The sequence below is a fragment of the Osmerus mordax genome, chromosome 15, assembly GCF_038355195.1.
Source record: "Osmerus mordax isolate fOsmMor3 chromosome 15, fOsmMor3.pri, whole genome shotgun sequence".
NCBI lineage: Eukaryota > Metazoa > Chordata > Actinopteri > Osmeriformes > Osmeridae > Osmerus > Osmerus mordax.
Genome location: NC_090064.1, coordinates 12,322,030 through 12,335,132, shown reverse-complemented (window position 1 = coordinate 12,335,132; position 13,103 = coordinate 12,322,030). Strand labels below are relative to the sequence as shown.

The 13,103-nt window shown below is 43.8% G+C and overlaps 1 protein-coding gene across 2 annotated transcripts; it reads right to left on the bottom strand.

The window, feature by feature from the left end:
- Nucleotides 1-443: 443 nt before the first annotated feature.
- pxdc1b (PX domain containing 1b) lies at nt 444-8,525 on the bottom strand. 2 transcript variants are annotated; one of them, XM_067251415.1, is made up of 6 exons: nt 8,433-8,525; nt 7,765-8,056; nt 4,039-4,130; nt 3,734-3,851; nt 3,446-3,557; nt 444-2,872 (listed from the first exon to the last, which is right to left on the bottom strand). In XM_067251415.1, the coding sequence occupies exons 2-6, from the start codon at nt 8,018-8,020 to the stop codon at nt 2,746-2,748; spliced, it is 705 nt and encodes a 234-aa protein (XP_067107516.1). In that variant the 5' UTR covers nt 8,021-8,056; nt 8,433-8,525; the 3' UTR covers nt 444-2,745. The 2 variants fall into 2 exon arrangements, with proteins under 2 accessions (XP_067107516.1, XP_067107517.1); XM_067251416.1 differs by having other exon boundaries at nt 8,443-8,525.
- Nucleotides 8,526-13,103: the final 4,578 nt, after the last annotated feature.

Sequence of the window (13,103 nt, the reverse complement as noted above, 5' to 3'; positions counted from 1 at the left end):
AATCGGAAGCATCGCTTTACAAAGTAGAAAAACGTTGTTTAGTATTTAAATTAGAACAATGTACAGTAATGTGTTCGACTGACAAATCTACTTCAACTAGCTACAATGCAACTTATTTTGGCTTTATTTTCTATAAATATGTTACTTACTTAGATGTTCGTACAAATGTGTTTCCTCTAGTGCACATTTGTCATGCTGTGTGTGTGTGTATGTGTGTGTGTGAGGGGGTGTTTTTTTTATTTGTTTACGCTTGCGTAAAAATTAAATTACCGATTCAAACCATAACCGCTAACACTAGGGTGTTTCACTCCCTTACCCACAAGATGGCGTTCTTGACCACAGCTTAGGTTTAGTTTGCGCACTTCAAGTAGGTAGGACAACGTGTGATCCCATGTTTATGAATTGTGAAAGTCACATTCATCACACTGTCACAAACATTATGTTTCATAAGAAATAACACATTTAATAGAGTTGTTACATACAGCCAATGACCAGCAAAATGTAGAAGATTCTAAATAGGCATGACATTTGATAACACTGAGCGTATATTTTTCAGGTCCAGAAATAATACATATTATGTTTTCTGACCAGGATTCAGTTCCCATCTGGCCGTAAGCATATCAACAAGTAGTTTCTAAGCAGAGCAGCAATTAGCTTAGTACACAACAGCCAGTGTCAAGCATTGTGACTAGAAAAATAAATAACCTCTTTAACTTCATATTAAATTATACTCACATTGTAAAAAACACACCCTCTTTCAAATTATCACACCCATGTTAGACATTGTGGTCACACAAACTACTACTTTCCTGTGATTGGTATTTGATTGGGTAGGCCACAGATTTGGCTGAGTACCATGTTGACAAGCACAGGGTCCTTCATGAGTCCATAAGTTCCGGAATGTCTATCCAGTCCATATTTAGAATGAGGCTAACTAAGACGAGTACAGTTATTTATGTTGGGTTTCATAGAGGCAGCAGTGACTGATCATGCCATTTTTTCAATATTACCATAATGTCTCCAAAAGCATCTCCTCTATAGCATGTGCCTACTACTGGCCTACGGCCTTAGAACAGAGAACAGGGAACATGTCAGACACAAAGGAGAGGAATAGTTTCAAATGCTGAGAAAGAGCTGTACTTTCTCACGGGTTGAAGAGTGGGCATGACTGTGTTGCTAAATAGACTTGAACGAAAGGCAAGTCTTGGTGGATTCCCTTGTGCCAAGTCTTGGTGTGTTTCAGGGTTCGGCTATTCAGGAGGGGGTTGACTCCTGTGGCTGCAGAACAGTGAAGAGGAAGACTGCTCTGTTCCAGCCTGAGGACTAAAGGCTACTGCTACAGTGATTCACATAATAGATTCACTAGTCACTCCTGCAAACACAACACGGCAGCCAACACTGCCCAGAGAACAGTGCAGTCAGCTGGACATCCTTCTGACTACACACATGTTCAATTCATTGCTTATTTACTTTTGTTAGACTTGTGAATATGGAGAGCAAGGGAGAGAGAGACAAAAGAGAGAGACAGAGAGACACAGAGAGAGAGAGAGAGAGAGAGAGAGAGAGAGAGAGAGAGAGAGAGAGAGAGAGAGAGAGAGAGAGAGAGAGAGAGAGAGAGAGAGAGAGAGAGATAACACATGCCATGTCCCACTGATTCAAAAGATGGATTCTTGATGATGCCATAGATAACGCCTGGGGGCTGTTCTTAGCTGAAGTTGCATGACTGAATGTTTCTATGTTACTGCACCAAGACAAAACACTTGAATGTTACTTTCAGGTTTTAACAATTTCCCTGTGTTCATCCTGCCTTCTCCATTTGTTTTCTTTCGATAAAGAGAGTACTTGTTTGCTACTGCGGAGAGGCAGGGCTGACGACTCCCACACTGTAGTCAGCTGTCTGGAGTGGCCTGGTCAGCTCACATGAGCTGTTACATCACCAGGGGTCAGAGAGGGCCAGGCTTGACCTCCATTACTCCACCTTCCTGTAGAGGTCCTCAGAGATGTTCAATGCTGAGATGATTCAACCAGTTACACATTTTTGTAAATTTTACTTTTTGAATATAAAATGTTTCCATAGCCTGATCCGTTGTCCTGACAATGCATCAAAAACTAATTTTCCATTTGAGATATCAAATACATTTACCATCCAATTACAATTAGGGAGTATGAAGTTTCATCCAATCAAAGAAAAAGGAGGTCTGAATTTCCCATTAAATCACAATAAGGGTAGACCAAAGTTCTCATCCTGTAGAAAATATGCATCTCATGATCTTGTGACCTTTGCTTTTCAAATACACTTAATCAAGGTGATAGGGGGAAAGGACATAACCCAGCATTTCACAGAGAAGTAAACAAACCGTCTCATTCATCTACTGTCACGACGAGGCACTCTGGTGTCATCACAAAAGTTCACGTTTAGAACATTTGACCAAAACTTACAAACGTACATAATATCCCTTTAACAGTCTCCAGTAATTCCACCACGCCTGGCCTTACAGCTGCTGAGCTTCACCAGGCCTGCTGCCTGACCTCAGACCAAGCAGCCATGTTTAATACATGCATCGTGCCAACTGCAGATGGCAGAGTACATAACTGCCGTTAAGCAGTGAGCAAGGTCCTCAAGCACCTGGACAAGCGTTCGTCAAGCTGGGTGACACACGGTGGTAGCGTGAGCTCCTCTCTGACCTCCACGCAGCCAGGAGCCAGCACCCCTCCCCAGACCACCCGGGCTCCCACAGGGAGGCCTCACTCCAGGATGTCTGTCTCAAAGGGCACCAGATGGTAGTAAGATAGGTTGGTGACATAGGCCTCTGTGTCTTCGTCTGCATCGATGTCTGGCTCCAAGGGGAGGAAGTCTGTGCCGTCCTCATACCTGGGACAGCAAAGTCAGACCAAAATACTCACTGAACTGAAGACAACTACAATAGACTACATATGATCGAACTGCATACTGTATTGTCTGTTGTGTCTTCCAGTTCATGGGATTAGGAGTCTGTAATGCACAGACACATGTGCTAACACTTCTATTTTCTCAAATCAGCTTGTAAAATTGTACTTCATGGGTCTGGCCTTTTGATGTTGCATTGTGTACTACCAAGTTACTATGTGTAATCCCGTGTAATGGAAAATAAGTTTGAGATATTTTGTTTTGTGTTTAGGTGGAGAATTATGTGCCTTAAATGTCCTCCCCCCCTTAACTTCCTACACACACACCCAAGGAAGGGAGAGGTACAGAGTACACTTCCTGAGGAGGGGGTCCTCCTCGCATTCAAAGAATTTACACACACATACACAGACATCTATGCTAAAGGGCACACACAACCACTTACAATTTACAAGTAAGGATGAATTATTGAGGATGAGGTGGAACTTCCTGTCCCTCTTAAAACATGATGTTGAACAGGAAGGAGTTAAGACATTCAAACTAAAAAGGTTGTTCTCTTACTGTTGTTCTGCAGAGTCGGTAGAGGAGGGTCTCTCTTTGTCCTGAGGGAGACCGTCATCAAACACGATGGTCTCCGTGTTGGCCAGGCAGAAGCCATTAGACCGCATGATCTCTGCAAGACAGAACACAGAATGTGGCTTTGAAATGCATTGCGACCTACAGTATGGCACTTCAAACTACCAAGGCATGCATGAAGTTCATGGTGGAGATTAGGAGCATCTCTTGCAATTTGTAAAAGATATCAGCCCATTCAATCCCCCTAAGCAATGTACCAGGGTGGCTCTCTACCTGATATCTTGATGGGGCTCTGAAAGCATGGCTGGATCCTGTGAACGTTGTCATTCCTCAGGACCTGGTCCAGCGGTGACCTCTCAAAGAATGTCAACATGACCTCTGACCTGGCATACTGGAACATTGACATTAATGAATGCCGGTTTTATAATGTGTCACTATGAACCCTTGTTAAAGCATACAAACATGCTATAGAGCAGTTGTCATGGCTTAAAGCATGGGCATATTTGGATGTATTGGCATATATAGCTTTCATAAGTGTTCAGTGGGTGAGCGGAGAGCTCAGTGAGCCATGACTGTACCTTCCAGGGCAGGTTAATGGCATTCTTCAACAGCCTCTCCACCTCATTGAGTTTCACCTCAATGTCGTTCGCCTCTTTAATCTTCAGCAACCCTGAAATTAATGAAACAACACAAACACCACAACACCTTGTTAAACTGGGGGAATTCTTATATATAGCTTCACAAAATTGATTGAGGTTATTGAAATAGAAAACTCGATAGGTCCTGATTGACGAAGCGTAAGCTTCTTGTCAAGAGTCTTGTTTTCAAAAAACAAAACTACCTCCCTACTGGGCGAGCCCCAGGTAAACCCTATTTGTGCATCGACCATGACAAAGAGCAGTCACTCTGACCTTTGTCTCTACACACGACAGATCTATTCCTAGGGCATAAGTGCACAAAGGCTGGACAGCCATGAACTAGAGCCAGACCCTGGTAAAAGGTTGCTACAAATGCTAGTGAAAAGGTGTCTGGTGATTTCATGAAATAACCTTTTTACTCACAATACTGCCTGTGATTTTAACCCTGCAGTCACAAGATGTAAAAATAGATTCAATTGTTTTACTATTAGGTATTCAGCAACCAATAAGAATGTTGGCATAAATTATAACAACAGTTGTTTTACACAATGATTAAAAAAACAAAAAACTAACTTAGAAGGAAATATTTGGTTGCAATACATAAAATACAGTTTCAGTACAGCAAACATTTTTTCTGAAACGAATATTAGCAGATACAGTTTGTGTGACCTATAGCCTCATAATGGGAGTCAGTCACTGCAACCAATCATCAACACAAGACAGAGGCCCAAATGACAAACACAGGGATTGTCACCAATCAGAAATCTCCCAAACTAATCCACCCCAAAATATGCTGTGGGTCATGATGACTAGGACATCAGGAGGGTGAGAATGACCGGTCAACAAACATTGGAACCACAGCGGAAAATGGAGTGTTGACAGAAGCTTCTGTAATGTCTTTGTCATGTTGATGACAAGTTTTGTGCGTCATAGTAACTAGCTCTTAGTGCCTGATCAGCTCCTACTACGCACACAGCGACCGCAGAGCCGCGTAAGGGGTCAGAGGCACTTTGCAACAGGCGGCACTCGGCACAGCTGATGTAATGACCTCATTCGTTAATAATGTCCCACAGTGATGACATCATGCCCCCCAGTGGTGGGTGATGAGACACTGGGCCATATTATCACCAGTCAGACCCCCGAGGACTAACCCCACTCTCCCACTTCCCCCACCAAGCCTTCTGATCATGCTGCCCCAGAATCCGTTCCTCCTGGGAGAAATAGACTTCCATTCTCCAAATTCATCATGATTCATGATTCAACAGTTTTGTCACATAGCACAGAGAGTGTTATTATGGTGTTTTATCATGAACTGGAGGATGCGAGATGCCTCAGTTTTAGAAATAATAAGAAAAGTGTCTATGAGAAAATACATTTTGAATAATTCTACAGAAGGGGGTGAAACATAACAAATGAAAAGGAAAACAATGAACTGTCCTAAGACCACCTGTTGTTTGACCTGTATACACATCGCTAACGCTAATTCTGGAATGCCAAAACAAGATTTTCAAACACACCAAAACACAACCTAATACCATGCTGTGACTTCTTTTCTAACCATACTGTCTATATTTAGGATTTAAAGCTGAACCTGTAAGAAGAGAGACTCACATCAGCTGTGTTTTCCCTCCTAGAATTTCCATACTCTTCCTGTGGAAGAGTACATATCCTGTCTGTACTTCCTGGAGGCTGGTTGGTCGGAGTGAGTTGCCATGATGCCCAGAAAGCTATGTGCTATGTCTCTGTATGAGGTCATTATTTGGAGGGCCCCTAATTGGTCAATTTGTCCTCTCCTCAAACCTGACCCCAGGTGTTGTGTGTACTGTGAAGAATGTGCTTGGAGGTAACTGTGGGAAAGAAAGTTTAATGTGGAAGGATAGTTCTTGAATTTGTTCAACATTCAATGAAAACATTATGGAAGGCCTAAAACTATTTTGTTTCCCCTTATTTTTCGTTTCAATTATTGTACCTGAAGTTTGCTTTACAGTTAGAAAAAGCCTTGTTCTTATTGAGAGTTTAAACACAGCTCTGGTTACTGCTCTCTCATGGTGTAATTCCGGTCTTGAAGCCTAAGTGGAACCCTCAGAGCTGACTATTTGGACCTGTGGTTAATGACAGTACTTCGAAATAACTATGGTTCCTCTCTGACTTCCAGTGAAGCAAGTTACTGGTAGAAACAAAGACATTTGCCACACTCCCTTCCTTTATATGTTCCTTGTTGGTGACCAGCTGAGAGTCATATGTGAGGTCAGCTGTTATGAACACAGACAAACCACAGGAGTAAATATAGGAGGCCACTCTCCTCTCCTTCCTAGCCTAGTGTACCACCCTCTATCACCCTCTCTCACACTATGACATCAGCCTGGAACGTCCGAACACCGCTCCGGTTGCCTAGGTACATCCCAGCAACAGCACAACACCAGCAGGGCCCTAGAAAACCAGAAGGGTTAGAACACACCAGAGCTAGCTACCTCTGCTTCGGTGTGACTTCTCATCTGAGTGACAATTGGAAGAAGGGGCCATTTAAGTGGAAAATTGATTAATCTGCTAGCCATCAAATACATCCAACACCAATACTAAAATGAAGTCTCAGTAATTGGTTTTTCAGTATTACAGTGCCCTACAAGTCTATGTATTCTGAGGAACACACCACAGAGAGAAAGAAGTCCAAAACGAGTCATTAAGTCTGGCATACTTTCGCATCATGAACTGCACATGGTGGAGGCTGTGTGACTATTACTAGCTCTCGTAAACATGGTACATGATGGCTATTTCAGAGAATGGGAAGGAAGCACGGCCTCCCTGTTGGCAAAAAAAAAGCTTCCAAAACAGTCCTAGGCTCAGTGGGCAGACACAGAGAGGTGCCAGAGACACTGTCCAGGGTGATCGTAGATGTTACAGTCTCTGGGAGTCCTGCCAACAGCAGGGCACCACTGCGACTGAGGCCAGTGCCCAGACCCCAGGGGCCAGTGAAATATGTCTGCATGGCATGACCCTGTCCAACAGTGAAGGACCAGCTGCTGCTTTGTGGCACAGAATGCGAACTTACTGGACTGATTCAGACATCGACTGAGTCTTAAGAGCCGCAGTTTGTTTTCCAGTATCCAGCAGGATAGTGAGTTCAATGCAAGTTCAATGTACTTTGACCTGTGAACTTCTGTGAAATGTAAGATTGATATGTAAGACCAAAAAGCAAACAACTGCTCATATGTTGCAGGGGTTTTCTGATAGCAGTCTAAACATCATAGAACAAATTATAGTAAAGAGGTGTTTGTTAGGACCCTGAATAACTTTAAGCAAGGCAGGGTAAAACATGAAGATTAAAGTGTAGATAACTGTGTGAAAGTACCAGGAGAATATGCCAGTGGACCTCAGTGAATGATTAAGACACCTGTATGCATATATCTGGATTTCAGAAAGTCTGATAAAATGTTGTATAGATCAAAACTTGACTTACCATCTATGTGTTCTTAAAAATATATATATGAACACATTTGAAAATATGTTCATATTAAGATCAAAAGAACATAACAAATGCAATTGTTGAATGCTGTGGAATGTTCCTAAATCAGGAGCAATTGGAAGTCGCACTACGTTAATGCACTTCCATGTATTATGTGTTTTATCGTACCCATTCTACATAATTACTATAAACACTGAACCAACCTTCTATAAGTGGAGACTTGGAGAGATCTCTTCTGTCCTCAGGAAATGATTCGACCAATCTTTTAAATAACCTCCCAAAATCCGAATAACTCCTGTGCAAGTATAAAATGTTTCTGTCCGACCATTCGGTTCTGATCTCGAAGAATTCCTCCTCTTCTCCTCTTTGACTTATGATTAGCCTCCGGATACCGTTAACCCAGCAATCTTTTACAAACATGTTGACCAGAGAAGTTCCTTCGAATACAGCTGATGCCATTCTGCCGCCGTCAGTCCAACATTCTGGGACAGAGCTCTGGGAAAGAGGCGCGTGGATGATATGAGACAGTTAAGCAGGACATGCCAATTCAAGATGACAAAAAGGCTACGATTAACTGTTGAGCGCTAAAATACTTGTGTCCACATAATGTGACGCTACGCACTTCTGAAACTTTGGCACCTAACTCCGAATTGCCTATTTGGCAATAATGTATCGGTATGAGGACGTCAGTGTTTGTACAGCCCATCGCAGACTCAATCTCTAACGTGGCACTGTCAACCCCGAAGAAGAAAATAACGGTGCTGGAATCTGTCAGCATTCCCTATAATTCGTTCTGATTAATACCAGTTAACTGGTCAGTACAATGACATAACAACTTACTCCCTAAGACCTTTAAGAAAAAGTGTATTACCTTCTCATACCTTAAGAAGAGCCCACAGACATTTTGGATTACGATGCCATCAGCAGGCTAACGATCCGACGTGGTGAAGCCAGTGGAATGCACAGTCTGGTCTGATCCTCTGTGCTCTCCAGCTCTCAGGAAACATAATCCAGAGTTGGTTGCTCCGGAGAGAAATATCCCGTTGCTTCTCCGTCTCGCAGAAGTTGAAGTCCTCCTCCCCCTCCTCCCCTCCCTTCTTCCTCTTCCTTTTCCTCACTTCTTGTCAACACAGTGGATGCTATGCAAAGAATGCAACTGCCTCTAGAGAGACTAGACTGTCCATCTTGAAGCTGGGATTACACTTTCTCTGGCCTTGTCCCAACACTTAATTCGGTTGCGTATTTTAAGGCTCTTTGTCGGTTTTTCATAGTTATACTGTTTCTGTGATGGGAGAAAGAGAGAGCACTGGAGTTATCGCCTCCACTGCTTCATTAGCCATTACTGCACGTTAATGTTCCACTGAGTGCTTTAAGGTCTATAGGACGCCCAGTCAAGGAGCTTTACAGGAAACATATAACCAGCTGGCATCATGAGGACTCAGCTGTAATTAATGACCACTGAGATCCCCAGGAATGGGAAGGCTCCTCTTTACAGCCGGCTACGCAGGAAATTGCTGGATAATTGTGTATGCACAAGTTGTAAAAAATAAAATAATAAAAAAACATGTTTTACAGTTATGGATGTAGAGAATAAGAGCGAGAAAGGAGGAGGGGAGGGGGGTAGATAACAGAATATGTCAGTGTGAGTGAAAATGTATGACTTAGAATGTAGAAGCAGCCCAGACGCAATTTCACAGGAAAAGAGATGAGACCAATGAGATTGAAGAAAGCAATCCCCCTGTAATGTGCACCCCTTGAATTTCATGAACAGCACAGATGTGGGATGTAAAATATGTCTGCTTTCACCAACTCACATCTTCCATCTGATTTTGCTCAACTGCACCTCTGAGGGTCTTTCCAACATCACAGAAGTATCCGGGAACCAGGAAATGTGTCCACTCAGGTGAACAAAATGTGACATAAAATCTGCCATGCAAAATACTTTATCTTTCAAACTAACTAAAGAGGCCTCTCAAGCATATGGTGTCTCCTTTCTCTTTTCTCCTAGTCTGGAGAGATATTCATTGGTTTTACTGGAATTCAAAACTGATTGAGTTACTGTAAAACAGAAGCCTCAATAACCAGAGGGGTTCTCTGTTCTTCTGAATGTCAAACTTTGTTCTATGCTTCATTTGAATTGTTTTGTTTAGGAACTGAGATCTTTTAGTGCTTCATGGATGAATTATCCCTTCCATAAAAAAATATGGTTCAGTGAACCATACACTGTATTAGATGTTCACAAACTGCAGTCCTGTCCTCAGACACCCACCGACAAACACACATACACACACCTCCAACCCTGTAATTAGGATCACTCAGTTTGGAGCTTGGCTCTGTGGTTGAGACACACAGACTGTGTCAGCAAATTCTGTCTCTCACTACCTCATTTTGGGCTTATTCTTTTGATAAGGAAATAGAGAACATTGCATGAAAAAAAGCACGCTCCGCCAATCATCGACCGCATCAAATGTTTGAGCACATTTGATTCTCATTACAACAGAGGCAATGCCAAACCCCTACTGGGTAAAGTATGTGAGCGAGTGGACCTGTGTCAGTTGAGTCTTGGTGTGAGAGACTTGGAGGTTGGGTTCTTTGCCACTGAGAAGGGGGGGGGGGGGGGGGGAGGGGGGGTTCCTGCTTTTCTGATCAGGAGCCAAAGCCCTGGATAACAACATCTGAGCCTCCGGCAGGGCCGCAGAGTTCTGCTAGTCACATGCCTGTTCTCTGAGGTCACACTATAGGCGTAGTCTGAGCAAAACATAAGGCCGTATCTACCGTATACTGCAACACAGAACACTGGACTTCCATTTTGCAAGTGTAATGTGAGTCAGATCTGTTGTGGCATTTCCCATGGACTGGCATTGTGACCAGACTGCTGTGGATAGGTCTGTGGGTCTGTCAGCTGTCACCTGCAGTCAGCAGGATGGGGCTTCAGCACAGTTTAGGTCTTGTTTACGACACCTATAAACTCCAGAAGCATCCATCATGCTGTTAAAATGAGAGGGAATTAAAGACGTCTGCAGCTCCTGTTCTCTAATCCCACACCCAGGAGCAGAGAAACCTGTCTGTTCCTCCATCCGTCCGTCTGTCTGTCGGTTAGTCTGTTGGTCAGTCTGAGGCTCTATTGATTTTCCCTTATTTTTCATCTGATTTAAGTTTTACAGTCCTTTTCGAGTGAGCTCTGAGTCAGACCGGTGGATATGAATCGTTGAGGATAAGGATGTGTCAGTGAAAAGGGTAAAATGTTAAATGTGACAGGGATTTGCTGCTCTTCCTCCCTTTAATAAAACTGTATTTCACTTTGTATCAGGCCCGACAGTTCCTGTGAGCATGTTGTAATTCAAACAGCTGTGTGTGTGTGTGTGTGTGTGTCTGCATGGTGAAACTGTGCAGAGAGATTGGATATACTGGTCTCCTACACATGGAAATTCTGCATTACAGTATTTGCACTACAAGACACAAGAACAAGCTCGTGGTCCAGATACATCCTCTTCTCCTTCAGTGTGCCCTCACACGCTCCACAGCACATTGAGATGGCACATGAATCTGATCTTGCTTCCCAGAGCCAGCACAAACATAAATCCCAGCACCTGACAAGGCCATATGCCTGGGGGGCGTGCTACCAAAACCACGTCCCCTTACCCTTGCAAATCCTCTCGCAGAAAACCAAACAGCAGAGGCTCATAAAACTCGACAAGAAAGGAGAGAATAGGCAACAACAACAAAACAAACGAAGCGCAAGGAGGGCAAAAACAAAAGGATGGAGGCTGAAGGCGCGCAGCATCTGTCAGGGGTCAAAGACCTTCTGTGTGGATGGAGACAGGCGTAGAGGCCTGGGGCCATCTCCTTCCCAGACTCCGCTCCAGGAACAAGTCATCTGCAGCCATAACTCTGGATGCGTCCACCAACACAAACAATGGCCAGGAGGAGCAGAGGGGTCTGGGAGACGCCACTCCCAGCCAGGGCCTGAGTGTTTTTAACGGACTTCATAATGGACTGCGGTGGCTATCAAGAAGCATCTGCTGGAGTCCATGTTTTATGGCCTTGTCCTTATTGTGTCTCGGCTGAAGCTCAGAGAGTGAGGGCCCGTCTTATTGGGGGAGGTCTGACAGCAGCCGCATCTATCTCATCTATAATGACACACCACCTCTAAAGGCCCACTCCAAACAACATTGAAAATCTTTCAAAGTGGCACTTAGTCGTTCAAAGTCAGCAATTGTCTCTTGAAAGGTTGAACGTTTAAAAAAGGGAATAGATGGAGTTTTAAGGTACCATCTTTTTAACACGCTTTTGTGCTTCAGGAAAAATTCAATCAGAGAAAGAAAGATAAGGAAGCAAAAGAGAGAGAGCTGAGTCAGGGTCCAGCATGCAGCTCACAGCATACACAGGCAGGTACATAGCCACGGTCTGTGATTTACTGGATGCTGTGGGACAGGGCCTCTACTAATAGAATATCTAATGTCTGCATGGCTGACGCTTCCCTCTCCGTCGAGACCCTTCCCCACACACACTCACAAACACACCAATATGCTGTGTAAATCAGAGACATGACGCTCAGAGGAATGCTACAGCCACGTACGGGCGGGTAAGTTACGACCTCCTCACCGCAGAAAAGAGAAACCCTCTGACAAGGCTTTAAGGAGACACCAGGGAAACTGGGCCAGTTCTGAGCTAGCTTCTTGGATGATACTTTAGGCCTTCAGTAAAAAACGAAGTTAAAAACATTTGACTCAAAAATGAGTCAAACTCGTTTGAAGAAGAAGAATCCTTTTAATAATTTCACACAATTAGTAGATCACACACATGTGCCAGGTGTCGACTGGAGAACCTGACCTCTGCATTTCTCCCATCCCACTGTCCCTCCTCCCAGGGCAGCTGTAGGAACAGTGGGCAGCCACATCAGCAAGGCCCATGGGCCAAGTCCAAGAGAGTACATTTCAAAATGTTTTGAACAAAATGTTTCTAAGGGTTTAAAAAAGTTTTTTTTATTTTTTTATGAATTCACTTCTCCTGTACAATTGGACAAGCCTTAATGTCGATCCCTGTCGCCCATATCCTGGCCAGGAACATAGGAAGGAGAGCGTTTTTGTTCTGAATGTTTTTATACTGGGTTCTTTGCAGAGGAAACCTGTGAGAGCACATGGAAAACATGCACAAACTCCACACAGAAAGCCAGAGGGGGCCCCAAGTGGGAATCAAACCCAAGATCTTCTTGCAAGGAGGCAGCAGTGCAAGGCAATACAGGCTGTGCCACACACAAGGCAATACAGGCTGTGCCACACACGAGGCAATACAGGCTGTGCCACACACAAGGCAATACAGGCTGTGCCACACACAAGGCAATACAGGCTGTGCCACACACAAGGCAATACAGTCTGTGCCACATACAAGGCTGTGCCACACAGTTTGTGCAAGTAAAGGAATAGATTTCTGCTTCATCATCACTCTGTTCTTATCACTCCAAACCCACAGATGGGCCTATTATTAGATTTTACAGACCAGGACTGAGAGGGACTTCCCAAAGTGACTGTGACAGGTAACA

Excerpts from the sequence above, each read along its gene's own strand:
- pxdc1b (XM_067251415.1), bottom strand. The coding sequence starts at position 8,020 with ATGGCATCAGCTGTATTCGAAGGAACTTCTCTGGTCAACATGTTTGTA. Across the intron at positions 4,131-7,764 it reads CAAGTCTCCACTTATAGAAG|GGTTGCTGAAGATTAAAGAG; the intron begins GTTGGTTCAGTG and ends CATTAATTTCAG. Across the intron at positions 3,852-4,038 it reads CCATTAACCTGCCCTGGAAG|TATGCCAGGTCAGAGGTCAT; the intron begins GTACAGTCATGG and ends TCAATGTTCCAG.